At 35.9% G+C, this 14,304-nt stretch overlaps 1 protein-coding gene across 4 annotated transcripts in view; it reads left to right on the top strand.

The window, feature by feature from the left end:
* LOC139513008 (probable methyltransferase-like protein 24) overlaps positions 1-5,971 on the top strand; it is a 50,154-nt gene extending 44,183 nt beyond the window's left edge. For all 4 annotated transcript variants that reach the window (XM_071301062.1, XM_071301061.1, XM_071301063.1 and 1 more), the window contains 2 exons: positions 2,736-2,907; positions 5,638-5,971. In XM_071301062.1, coding sequence (XP_071157163.1) covers positions 2,736-2,907; positions 5,638-5,943 — 478 coding nt within the window. In that variant the 3' untranslated portion in view covers positions 5,944-5,971. The remainder of the gene's footprint in view (positions 1-2,735; positions 2,908-5,637) is intronic.
* The last annotated feature ends 8,333 nt before the right edge of the window (positions 5,972-14,304 follow it).

Here is a 14,304-nt window from a genome sequence, read left to right as displayed (position 1 = left end):
CATCGGAAGGTACCAAGACCTTGTTGATAAATAATCAACTTCACAAATAATACACGATGGTCTTGAAATATAGAGATTCTTGGTACTGTCGTTGTTTATCATCTTATTACGTGTTAAACTGTTCTTTTAATTGTCTTAATGAATATTACTTTCACTGTTTAGTCTGTTCTTTTATTGATATCCATTTGACGTGGCTCGGTACTTGTACATCCTGTCATTATGTTATTGTTCTATTATAATTCTCGTATTCTTGTCTTTCATTTTTGCTAATGTGCATTATCTATATGTCTGTGTATGTTTCTTTGATATATATATATATGACGTGGCTCTGTACTTATACATCCCGTTATTGTCCTATGGTACATTTGTGTATTCTTATCTTTAATGTTTGCTAACATTCTTGGTCTGTATGCCATTTTGTGCTTCTTTGTTACATATTTGTTTGTTTTTATAGTGATTTGATTATTATTATAACATAATTTTGACTGCTGTGCCCCTATTTTTGACATTTTACATATTATGTCTGTTTGTTTGTTCACACATCGTTGTCAATATAATGAAATTTGATGCGACTGTCATATAAGTGAGAGGTTTGGCTAGCTTTAAAACCAGGTTTAATCCACTATTTTCTACATGAGAAAATTCCTTTAACAACAGTTAATAAATAAGTATTATCATTTGATGTGTTTGAATTTTTTAATTCTGGTGTCTATGATGATTTTATTTACAACCACTGGGTCGATGCCACTGCTGGTGAAGTTTTAATTCCCCGAGAGTATCACCAGCCCAGTAGTCAGCACTTGTGTTGACTTGAGTTATCATTGATATATTCATAATTATAAATTAACTGTTAACAAAACTTTGAATTTTTGAAATACTAAGGCTTTCTTCCTCAGGAATAGATTACCTTAGCTGTATTTGGCAAAACTTTAGGAATTTTTGGTCCTCAATGCTCTTCAACTTCTTACTTTATTTGACCTTATAATTTTTTTTTTTAATTCGAGCGTCACTGATGAGACTTTTGTAGACGAAACACGCGTCTGGCGTAAATGATTTTTTTAATCCTGGTATCTATGATGAGTTTATTTGAACTTTTGCCATTTGATTAGAGACTTTCCTTTTTATGCCCCACCTACGATAGTAGAGGGGCATTATGTTTTCTGGTCTGTGCGTCCGTTCGTCCGTCCGTTCGTCTGTCTGTCCCGCTTCAGGTTAAAGTTTTTGGTCAAGGTAGTTTTTGATGAAGTTGAAGTCCAATCAACTTGAAACTTAGTACACATGTTCCCCATGATATGATCTTTCTAATATTAATGCAAAATTAGAGTTTTTACCCCAATTTCACGGTCCACTGAACATGAAAATGATAATGCGAGTGGGGCATCCATGTACTGGGGACATTCTTGTTTAATTTTCCTCGGGGTTCAGTGTTTTTTTAAATTTGTATGCCCCAGCTACGATAGTAGAGGGGCATTATGTTTTCTGGTTTGTGCCTCCGTTCGTCTGTCTGTCTGTCCGTTCGTCCGTCCGTCCGTTCGTTCGTCCGTCTGTCCCGCTTCAGGTTAAAGTTTTTGGTCAAGGTAGTTTTTGATGAAGTTGAAGTCCAATCGACTTCAATCTTAGTATACATGTTCCCTATGATATGATCTTTTTAATTTTAATGCCAAATTAGAGGGTTTACCCCAATTTCACGGTCCACTGAACATAGAAAATGATAGTGCGAGTGGGGCATTCGTGTACTGAGGACACATTCTTGTTGCTTAAATTTTAATACAAATTGCTGATAAAAAAAATATTTTTTTAATACTGACTTTATCAGCTCGACTCGGTTCGCTTGGTATTCTTGCTGATAAAGTCAGTATCAAAATTAGAATGTAATTATTCTATATATATCCTGAAAAACATCTATAATTTAATATTTTTCTTCCGGAATACATGAGATCATGACAATTTGGGTTCGTGTTGCTCAGACTTGAGTTGTTTATGTGAGGTTTTGTGTACTGAATTTTGACTTTTGGTCGTTTATGGTATGTTTTGCCAGGGCATTATCTGCTTCTTTTCGACTTATCAGTTTGAATATTCCTCTGGTATCGTCTGCCTCTCCTTTTGTGCTTCTCATTAACGTTTTATTCCTGGAATTCGTGAAATTAAACCTGCATGCCAAGAACTCGCTAATGCAATTTACTCAACAGAAGATAATTTCTTGCCAGTGTCAATTTTTATCTTCATTCTTCTAGTTGTATTTTTGACATTTTTACCTATTATGTCTGTTTGTTTTGTTCAGACATCGCTGTCAATATAATGGAATTTTATGCGACTTTTATACAAGTGAGAGGTTTAGCTAGCTATAAAACCAAGTTAATTCCAACATTTTCTACATAAGAAAATGACTTTACCAAGTCAGGAATATGACAGTTGTTATCCATTCGTTTGATGTGCTTGGGCTTTGAATATGCCATTTGATTACTGACATTCCGTTTTGAATTTTTCTTGGAGTTTGGTATTTTTGTTTGCCTTTTTTTTTTAATTTTTGTCATGTTTGTCTTTATGTTTTGCCATGGCATTCTCATTTTAATTCTCGGTTTAATTCTCAGTTTAATTTCGACTTATAGGTTTTAATATCCTTTGGTATTTGTCACTTTTCTTTCTGATGTGCAAAAACAAATGTGTTGTCATCCCGCAGCTGCTTCTTTTTTGTGAACATAAAAGGTAAATACATTTTTGGTGTATTTTTACAGTATGAAAATGAAGGCACATGTGCGTAATACGTCTGTGAATTTCCATCCAATTGGTCTCAGTCATAGTAATACGAAACAGTTTTCACCTCGACGGGATATGTATGTACGGCGAAATACAACATGGCCAGTAATGAATTTAAAAACTATAATGGATTTATTAGGACATAAAGGGGTGAGTAGATGAGATAATATACATTCAAGCTTTATGCTCGCTCAAATAAGCTGAATCAATAAACACATTTTACGAATTATTACACATTAAATCCATCTTTGCAAAACATCATCATTATCAAAACGTCTTCATGTTGAAGTCCATACGTTGATTCAGTATATCAGAGATCGAATAAAGGTGAAGAAAGTAATACTGAACCAACGTATGGGCTTCAACATGAGCACAAAACCATAGAGCACGTTATACATGACACTGACATGAAATTATGTAAAACAATCCAAACGAGAAAATTAAAAATTTAATTAATGTAAAAAAAATATATATCAAAATTATATAAGCAAATGTTTGCACAACCTTTTGCAAGACAACAACTCAACATAACATTTTATCAAAACAACAAATTATGCGCGTAGGGATCAATTTACAGTCTACGACAACAGTGTTTGACATGCAATCCAATATAACAATGTGCAAAGCGTCTTACATGAATAAATTCGCTTTGGCCGTGAAATGAAACTGCCTTGTTATTTTATTTACGTTTTATGATTTTTATACGACCGCAAAAAATGAAATTTTTTGGTCGTATGTTGGTATGATGTTGGCGTCGTCGTCGTCCGAATATTTTTAGTTTTCGCACTCTAACTTTAGTAAAAGTGAATAGAAATCTATGAAATTTTAACAAAAGGTTTATGACCACAAAAGGAAGGTTGGGATTGATTTTGGAAGTTTTTGTCCCAATATTTTAGGAATTAGGGGCCAAAAAGGGCCCAAATAAGCATTTTCTTGGTTTTCGCACTATAACTTTAGTTTAAGTAAATAGAAATCTATGAAATTTTGACACAAGGTTTATAACCACAAAAGGTTGGGATTGATTTTGGGATGTTTGGTCCCAACAGTTTAGGAATTAGGGGCCAAAAAAGGGCCCAAATAAGCATTATTCTTGGTTTTCGCACAATAACTTTAGTATAAGTAAATAGATATCAATGAAATGTAAACACAAGGTTTATGACCACAAAAGGAAGGTTGGGATTGATTTTTGGAGTTGAGGTCCCAACAGTTTAGGAATTAGGGGCCAAACAGGGGCCCAAATAAGCATTATGCTTGGTTTTCGCACCATAACTTTAGTATAAGTAAATAGAAATCTATGAAATTTAAACACAAGGTTTATGACCATAAAAGGAAGGTTGGGTTTGATTTTGGGAGTTTTGGTCCCAACAGTTTAGGAATAAGGGGCCCACAGGGTCCAAAATTGAACTTTGTTTGATTTCATCAAAAATTGAATAATTGGGGTTCTTTGATATGTCGAATCTAACTGTGTATGTAGATTTTTAAGTTTTTGTCCCGTTTTTAAATTGGTCTACATTAAGGTCCAAAGGGTCCAAAATTAAACTTAGTTTGATTTGAACAAAAATTGAATCTTTGGGGTTCTTTGATATGCTGAATATAAAAATGTACTTAGATTTTTGATTTTTGGTCCAATTTTCAAGTTGGTCCAAATCGGGGTCCAAAATTAAACTTTGTTTGATTTCATCAAAAGTTGAATAATTGGGGTTCTTTGATATGCAAAATCTAACTGTGTATGTAGATTCTTAATTTTTGGTCTTTTTTGATATGCTGAATCTAAACATGTACTTAGATTTTTGATTATGGACCCAGTTTTCAAGTTGGTTCAAATCAGGATCCAAAATTATTATGTTAAGTATTGTGCAATAGCAAGAAATTTTCAATTGCACAGTATTCAGCAATAGCAAGAAATCTTCAATTGCACAGTATTGTGCAATAGCAAGAAATTTTCAATTGCACAGTATTGCGCAATAGCAAGAAATCTTCATTTGCACAATACTGTGCAATAGCAAATATTTTCAATTGCACAGTATTGCGCAATAGCAAGAAATATCTAATTGCACAATATTGTGCAATAGCAAGAAATTTTCAATTGGAGTTATCTTTCTTTGTTCAGAATAGTAGTTGAATCAACTTAAATCATTATTTTATACAATATACAATGTATATTCACTTTTACTACCAACCAATCTTTACCATTCAGTGATAACAAGCACTTTATTTTACATTTTAATATTTTATGATGTATTTAAAAGAGTAGTTATTGTTGCAAACTCCATTAGAAATTTGAATTGATATCAGTTTTGGAAAAAGGGAAAGGGGGATGTGAAAAAAAAATGGGGGGGGGGGGTAAATTTATCTCATTTCGGATGTCATAAATAAAAAGAAAATTTCTTCAAACATTTTTTTGAGAGGATTAATATTCAACAGCAAAGTGAATTGCTCAAAGGCAAAAAAAAATTTAAGTTCATTAGACCACATTCATTCTGTGTCAGAAACCTATGCTGTGTCAACTATTTAATTTTAGATTTAAATAAGTTTGAAGAAAAAATCTTTAATTGATTTGTAAAATCTTGACATTTGTTTTGTGTAAAAAAAAACATATAATGTCAAAAATTTGATCACAATCCAAATTCAGAGCTGTATCACGCTTGAATGTTTTGTCCATATACTTGCCCCAACTGTTCAGGGTTCGACCTCTGCGGTCGTATAAAGCTGCGCCCTGTAGAGCACCTGGTTTTTCTTCTTTTAACAAATAATAATGTTGCAAGAATAATATGACGGAGAATGATACCACTTCCTGGATATTAGTTACTTTCTCATTTATATGTCTTACATATTAACTTTAGATATTTACACTTTAGTCCTTACACTTTTACTTTTCAGAGATTAATTGATGTTTTAAAAATCGACGTCGAAGGATATGAATGGAACATCCTCGAATACTTGCTGCAGGAAAACCTCTTCAAGAACATTAAACAATTTATGTTGGAGTACCATTTATTTCCCTCGTGGCCGTCAAAAGAAGATTATCCAAAGCTGTTAAAAATTTACAAATCATTACATGACATTGGATTACTTAAATTTGTGACAGCCATGCACCCACTTAATCTTAAACCGAAATCATTTAATATACAAGCTGATGTTGCCTATGTAAACACTCTTTTTAAATCAAACTCTGTAAAGGTATAGAAAAACTGTAATAAATATTTGTTTTCAATTTGATTTATAGACTTTAATTTACCTTGACAAAAAAATCTAAATGTATGTTATTGAATTAACTAGAACGTACAAATCGTTTACAGTTATATTTATTGTTGATGTAATAGTATCGTACTGGTTTGAAATTGAAATGATTCGTGGACATACCATTATTTCTAGAAATCTTTGCAGACACATTTTTATCAAAATTAACAATGACAGAAACAGTTTTCATTTGCTTCGTTTATTTAAGCAGATAATTTATATGCCCCGGCTATAGCTTAGGGGCATTAAGTTTGACCCTTGTCCGTCGGTACCGCAGTCCTACTGTATGTACGTATATTGGTTCCTGTTCTCTTAAATATAGTTTCCTCTACCAAATGTTATGAAATTTATACACAATGCCTATTACCAAAAATACACAGATTAAGATTGACATTCAGGTTGCGTCATTTTTACCTTTCTAGATTTGTGCCCCTTTAACAAATGGAAAAAAAATGTTGAATTTTTCGTTTCCGGTCTCTTACTGAAGTTTGAAAGATAAAACGTTGTAAAAATTGTGATTGAAGATTAGGGTGTAGATTCATAGAGTTTTGAAGAGTCCACATCTGATCACATCCCTTTGACACAGTAAGTTGAACACACGTCCATCGCAATTTTTTAGAGAAACATCTTTTACTGCAGGGAGAATGAGGATATGAATGTTAGAAATATATCTAGTCGATCATATTGATGACCCGGCTATGGAGGTGGAGACAAAAGAAGCCAATGGAATCTTCAAAACTGTTAAGGCGAGAGAAAATGACAAAAGGTCGTCAAATACACATGGGAGCTTAAAATAGTCATGACAAAAGTTCGTCACATTCCTATTAAAGTTTATGATAGTCATGACAAAGCCATGACAAAAGTTCGTCACATACCTATGGAAGCTTATAATATTCATGGCAAAGCCATGACAAAAGGTCGTCACATACTTATCGAAGCTTATTATAGTCATAACAAAGCCATGACAAAAGGTCGTCACATACACATGGAAGCTTAAAATAGTCATGACAAAGCCATGACAAAAGGTCGTCACATACACATGGAAGCTTAAAATAGTCATGACAAAGCCATGACAAAAGGTCGTCACATATAAATGGAAGCTTAAAATAGTCATGACAAAGCCATGACAAAAGTTCGTCAAATACCTATGGAAGCTTATGATAGTCATGACAAAGCCATGACAAAAGTTCGTCAAATACCTATGGAAGCTTATGATAGTCATGACAAAGCCATGACAAAAGGTCGTCACATACCTATGGAAGCTTATGATAGTCATGACAAAGCCATGACAAAAGTTCGTCACATACCTATGGAAGCTTATAACAGTCATGCTAAAGCCATTCGACTCTCTCTGAAAGTGTACTTGTTAACTTCTTCTGAACAAGTTGATTTTGACAAAGTGAACAAAAAGTATTGACTCGCCTTGTGTACATGGTCTTTGTTCATTCATAATCAGACTAGTTGTATGTTACAAGTGAACACAGACCATGTACGCAAGGCGAGTCTATACTTTTTGTTCACTTTGTCATAGTCAACTTGTTCAGAAAAAGTTAACAAGTACACTTTCTGAAAGTCGGAATGTTTTGAAAATAATTAAACAAGTACACATAATCAAGTTCACAAGGTTGGTTATAATGCAACTTTACCATTTATTTATGTCAACAAGTTGAGCTGAGTACTGATCTACCACAATCTGCTCATTGTGTCTTTTTGTGTCGGGATGTATAAGTACCCGGCCACGTACGTCCACTTGTATTTTTGTCCATCTGATGAGTTAAGCCTTTTCAACTGATTTTTATAGTTCGTTCTTATGTTGTACTGTTATACCACTGTCCCAGGTTAGGGGAGGGTTGGGACCCCGCTAACATGTTTAACCCCGCCACATTATTTATGTATGTGCCTGTCCCAAGTCAGGAGCCTGTAATTCAGTGGTTGTCGTTTGTTTATGTGTTACATATTTGTTTTTCATTCATTTTTTTTTACATAAATAAGGCCGTTAGTTTTCTCGTTTGAATTGTTTTACATTTTCTTATCGGGGCCTTTTATAGCTGACTATATGCGATATGGGCTTTGCTCATTGTTGAAGGCCGTACGGTGACCTATAGTTGTTAATGTCTGTTTCATTTTGGTCTTTTGTGGATAGTTGTCTCATTGGCAATCTTACCAGATCTTCTTTTTTATACATTGACTATTAAATTTTAATAAAAACTTCCATAATAACCAGATCCATGTACTGTTCAGGAATAGCCAAATCCACGTAACGTTCAAGAATTTATGAATAATAGTAATAGTCATCTATTTATAATCAAAATGAACATGATAGTATGGAAAAAAATACGTTTTACAATGTTGAACCCTGTGTTCCTGTAAGGTTGAAAGTTCATAGTTTTCTATATCAGAGATGTGTATAGTTACTTGTCTATTAATATACAATACATTGACATTATTATCGTAATATTAGTAAGTGCTTACTTGAAACTGCACTATCAACAGACCTTTCTCTGTGGGATTTGCGAAATTTTTGTTTAAGAAATAAGAGAAAAAATAAACTGTTCAATATTTCAGCCATTTCATATTGAATCTGTCAATTTTAAGCATTTGATTTAGTGTATTTAACATTCAAACGTTTAACAAAGTGTCTTAAATTAGAAAATGAAAAGAACATTTATTATATTGTGCTTCTAAAAGTCATAAACGAGTGACCGGTGAAAAATAATGTTCTTCCAATTCTTGAACCAATGCATACAAACATCATAAACTTAGTCTTCTGTGCACAAATTAATCATCTTTTTCGTGTAAATTTCGTATAATCGTCATTTATTTTTTCAATCGGTCTGTGTTGTTGTGAAAATATGGCAGGTAATTAAAGTTCGTGGTTTGAAGCCGAAGTTTAACGATAGTCACCTGTTTGTCAACCATCGACAAAAAATCAACAAAAAAGCATGTAAATTGAGCACGTGTTTAACATGTAAATTCAGATAATAGCTTATTTTAAGGACATCCATGCGTATTGTGATCACCGGATTTTTACGAGATGGGTCACACTGAGGTCACTTTGCATACGGAAAATATGTCGGGGGAAGGAAGCAATTAAAATAAAGTACACTTCTTCTAGAAATGAATGAATTAAAGAATTTTCTTCAGAAAAAAGTATATAGATATAGGAAGATGTGGTGTGAGTGCCAATGAGACAACTCTCCATACAAATAACAATTTAAAAAGTAAATGTACATAAGTTTTAAAATGAAAACTATCCATTGAGTTATAAAAAAACATATGCATTATTTTTTTTAATTTGAGGTTTCTTATGACATTTAGCACTTGTTTGCATTTATATTAACAAGACAAGCCTAATTCCAATAATGTGAAAATCAATGATGTACAAGTACATGCATTTTAATGAGCGAGGACCTTAATGACCATCAATCACCAAAAGTAAAGCTAAATCAATTTAACTTTCAGGAATAGTAAAATCCATGTAACGTCCAGGAATAGTCAAATCTATGTAACGTCTAGTGAATAAACAAGTGCATGTAACGTTCAGGAATAGCCAACTTCATATAACAATCAGGAATAGACAACTTCATATAACGTTCAGGATTAGCCAAATTCATGTATCGGCCGGGTATCGCTAAATCCATGCAACGTTCAGGAATAGACAAGTTCATGTAAAGTTTAGGATTAGTGAAATCCATATGACTTTCAGGAAAAGCCAATTCATGCAACTTTCAGAAATTTCCAAATCCAGGTAACGTTCAGGAATAGCCAAATCCATGCACATTCAGGAACAGTCAAGTCCATGTAACGTTCAGGAATAGCCAACGCCATGTAACGTTCAGAAAAAGCCAACGTCATGTAACGTTCAGGAACAGTCAAATCAATGTAAATTTCAGGAATAGCCAACGCCATGTAACGTTCAGGAAAAGCCAAGTCCATGTAAAGTTCAGGAATAGCCAACGCCATGTAACGTTCAAGAAAAGCCAAGTCCATGTAAAGTTCAGAAATAGCCAACGCCATGTAACGTCCAGGAACAGTCAAGTCCATGTAAAGTTCAAGAATAGCCAAAGCCATGTAACTTTCAGGAATAGCCAATTCCAGGTAAAGTTCAGGAATAGACAACGCCATGTAACGTTCAGGAAAAGCCAAATCAGTGCAACGTTCAGGAATAGCCAAGTCCATGTAAAGTTCAGGGATAACCAAATCCATGTAAAGTTCGGGAATAGCCAACGCCATGTAAAATTCAGGAATAGCCAACGCCATGTTACGTTCAGAAAAAGCTAAGTCCATGTAAAATTCAGGAAAAGACAAGTCCATGTAACGTTCAGGAATAGCCAACGCCATGTAACGTTCAGAAAAAGCCAACGTCATGTAACGTTCAGAAACAGTCAAATCAATGTAAATTTCAGGAATAGCCAACGCCATGTAACGTTCAGGAAAAGCCAAGTCCATGTAAAGTTCAGGAATAGCCAACGCCATGTAACGTTCAAGAAAAGCCAAGTCCATGTAAAGTTCAGAAATAGCCAACGCCATGTAACGTTCAGGAACAGTCAAGTCCATGTAAAGTTCAAGAATAGCCAAAGCCATGTAACTTTCAGGAATAGCCAAGTCCAGGTAAAGTTCAGGAATAGACAACGCCATGTAACGTTCAGGAAAAGCCAAATCAGTGCAACGTTCAGGAATAGCCAAGTCCATGTAAAGTTCAGGGATAACCAAATCCATGTAAAGTTCGGGAATAGCCAACGCCATGTAAAATTCAGGAATAGCCAACGCCATGTTACGTTCAGAAAAAGCTAAGTCCATGTAAAATTCAGGAAAAGACAAGTCCATGTAACGTTCAGGAACAGTCAAGTCCATGTAAAATTCAAGAATAGCCAAAACCATGTAACTTTCAGAATAGCCAAGTCCAGGTAAAGTTCAGGAATAGCCAACGCCATGTAACGTTCAGGAAAAGCCAAATCAGTGCAACGTTCAGGAATAGCATAGTCCATGTAAAGTTCAGGGATAACCAAATCCATGTAAAGTTCAGGAATAGCCAACGCCATGTAACGTTCAGGAAAAGCTAAGTCCATGTAAAGTTCAGGAAAAGACAAGTCCATGTAACGTTCAGGAACAGTCAAGTTCATGTAAAATTCAAGAATAGCCCAAACCATGTAACTTTCAGGAATAGCCAAGTCCAGGTTAAGTTCAGAAATAACCAACGCCATGTAACGTTCAGGAACAGTCAAGTCCATGTCAAGTTCAAGAATAGCCAACGCCATGTAACGTTCAGGAATAGCCAAGTCCAGGTAAAGTTCAGGAATAGCCAACGCCATGTAACGTTCAGGAATAGCCAAGTCCAGGTAAAGTTCAGGAATAGCCAACGCCATGTAACGTTCAGGAATAGCCAAGTCCATGTAAAATTCAGGAATAGCAAACGCTATGTAACGTTCAGGACTAGCCAACGTCATGTAACGTTCGGGAATAGACAAGTCTATGTAACGTTCAGGAATAGCCAAATCCATGTAAAGTTCAGGAATTGCCAACGCCATGTAACGTTCAGGAAAATCCAACGCCATGTAAAGTTCAGGAAATGCCAACGCCATGTAAAATTAAGGAATAGCCAAGTTCATGTAAAGTTTAGGAAAAGCCCACGTCATTTAACGTTCAGCAAACCCCAACACAATGTTAAGTTCATGAATAGCCAACGCCATGTAAAGTTCATGAATAGCCAACACCATGTAAAGTTCAGAAATAGCCAACGCCATGTAACGTTCAAGAAAAGCTAAGTCCATGTAAAGTTCAGAAATAGCCAACGCCATGTAACGTTCAGGAACAATCAAGTCCATGTAAAGGTCAAGAATAGCCAAAGCCATGTAACTTTCAGGAATAGCCAAGTCCAGGTAAAGTTCAGGAATAGACAACGCCATGTAACGTTCAGGAAAAGCCAAATCAGTGCAACGTTCAGGAATAGCATAGTCCATGTAAAGTTCATGAATAGCCAACACCATGTAAAGTTCAGAAATAGCCAACGCCATGTAACGTTCAAGAATAGCCAAGTCCATGTAAAGTTCAGGAATAGCCAACGCCATGTAACGTTCAAGAAAAGCCAAGTCCATGTAAAGTTCAGAAATAGCCAACGCCATGTAACGTTCAGGAACAATCAAGTCCATGTAAAGTTCAAGAATAGCCAAAGCCATGTAACTTTCAGGAATAGCCAAGTCCAGGTAAAGTTCAGGAATAGACAACGCCATGTAACGTTCAGGAAAAGCCAAATCAGTGCAACGTTCAGGAATAGCATAGTCCATGTAAAGTTCATGAATAGCCAACACCATGTAAAGTTCAGAAATAGCCAACGCCATGTAACGTTCAAGAAAATCCAAGTCCATGTAAAGTTCAGAAATAGCCAACGCCATGTAACGTTCAAGAAAATCCAAGTCCATGTAAAGTTCAGAAATAGCCAACGCCATGTAACTATCAGGAACAATCAAGTCCATGTAAAGTTCAAGAATAGCCAACGCCATGTAACGTTCAGGAATAGCCAAGTCCATGTAAAGTTCAGGAATAGCCAACGCCATGTAACGTTCAGAAAAAGCTAAGTCCATGTAAAGTTCAGGAAAAGACAAGTCCATGTAACGTTCAGGAACAGTCAAGTCCATGTAAAATTCAAGAATAGCCAAAACCATGTAACTTTCAGGAATAGCCAATTCCAGGTAAAGTTCAGGAATAGCCAACGCCATGTAACGTTCAGGAAAAGCCAAATCAGTGCAACGTTCAGGAATAGCATAGTCCATGTAAAGTTCAGGGATAACCAAATCCATGTAAAGTTCAGGAATAGCCAAGTCCATGTAAAGTTCAGGAATAGCCAACGCCATGTAACGTTCAGGAAAAGCCAATGCCATGTAACGTTCAGGAAAAGCCAAGTTCATGGAAAGTTCAGGAATAAGCAACGCCATGTAACGTTCTTAAAAAGCCAAGTCCATATAACGTTCAGGAATAGCCAACGCCATGTAACGTTCGGGAATAGGTAAGTCCATGTAAAGTTCATGAATAGACAAGTCCATGTAACGTTCAGGAATAGCCAAGTCCATGTAAAGTTCAGGAAAAGCCAACGCCATGTAACGTTCAGGAAAAGCCAAGTCCATGTAAAGTTCAGGAATAGCCAAATCAATGCAACGTTCAGGAATAGCCAAGTCCATGTAAAGTTCAGGAATAGCCAAGTCCATGTAAGTTCAGGAATAGCCAAATCCATGCAACGTCAGGAACAGTCATGTCCATGTAACGTTCATGAATAGCCAACGCAATGTAACGTCCAGGAACAGTCAAGTCCATGTAACGTTCATGAAAAGCCAACGCCATGTAACGTTCAGGAAAAGCCAAGTCAATGTAAAGTTCAGGAATAGCCAAATCCATGCAACGTCAGGAACAGTCAAGTCCAAGTAACGCTCAGGAATAGCCAATGCAATGTAACGTCCAGGAACAGTCAAGTCATTGTAAAGTTCAGGAATAGCCAAATCAATGCAACGTTCAGGAATAGCCAAGTCCATGAAAAGTTCAGGAATAGCCAAGTCCATGTAAAGTTCAGGAATAGCCAAATCCATGCAACGTCAGGAACAGTCAAGTCCTTGTAACGTTCAGGAATAGCCAACGCAATGTAACGTCCAGGAACAGTCAAGTCCATGTAACGTTCAGGAATAGCCAACGCAATGTAACGTCCAGGAACAGTCAAGTCCATGTAACGTTCAGGAAAAGCCAACGCCATGTAACGTTCAGGAAAAGCCAAGTCCATGTAAAGTTCAGGAATAGCCAAATCAATGCAACGTTCAGGAATAGCCAAGTCTATGTAAAGTTCAGGAATAGCCAAATCCATGCAACGTCAGGAACAGTCAAGTCCATGTTACGTTCAGGAATAGCCAACTCAATGTAGCGTCCAGGAACAGTCAAGTCTATGTAACATTCAGGAAAAGCCAAGTCCATGTAAAGTTCAGGAATAGCCAAATCAATGCAACGTTCAGGAATAGCCAAGTCCATGTAAAGTTCAGGAATAGCCAACTCCATGCATTGTCAGGAACAGTCAAGTCCATGTAACGTTCAGGAATAGCCAACGCAATGTAACGTCCAGGAACAGTCAAGTCCATGTAACGTTCAGGAAAAGCCAACGCCATGTAAAGTTCAGGAATAGCCAACTCCATGTAACGTTCAGGAATAAACAAGACCATGTAACGTTCAGGAATAGCCAATGCCATGTAACGTTCAGGAAAATCCAACGCCATTTAAACATCAGGAAAAGCCAAGTCCATGTAACGTTCAGGAATAGCCAACGCCATGTAA

Source organism: Mytilus edulis, chromosome 2, assembly GCF_963676685.1.
Source record: "Mytilus edulis chromosome 2, xbMytEdul2.2, whole genome shotgun sequence".
NCBI classification, from domain to species: domain Eukaryota; kingdom Metazoa; phylum Mollusca; class Bivalvia; order Mytilida; family Mytilidae; genus Mytilus; species Mytilus edulis.
The sequence above is the reverse complement of the archived record's forward strand: the minus strand, read 5'-3'. Positions and strand labels throughout refer to the sequence as shown.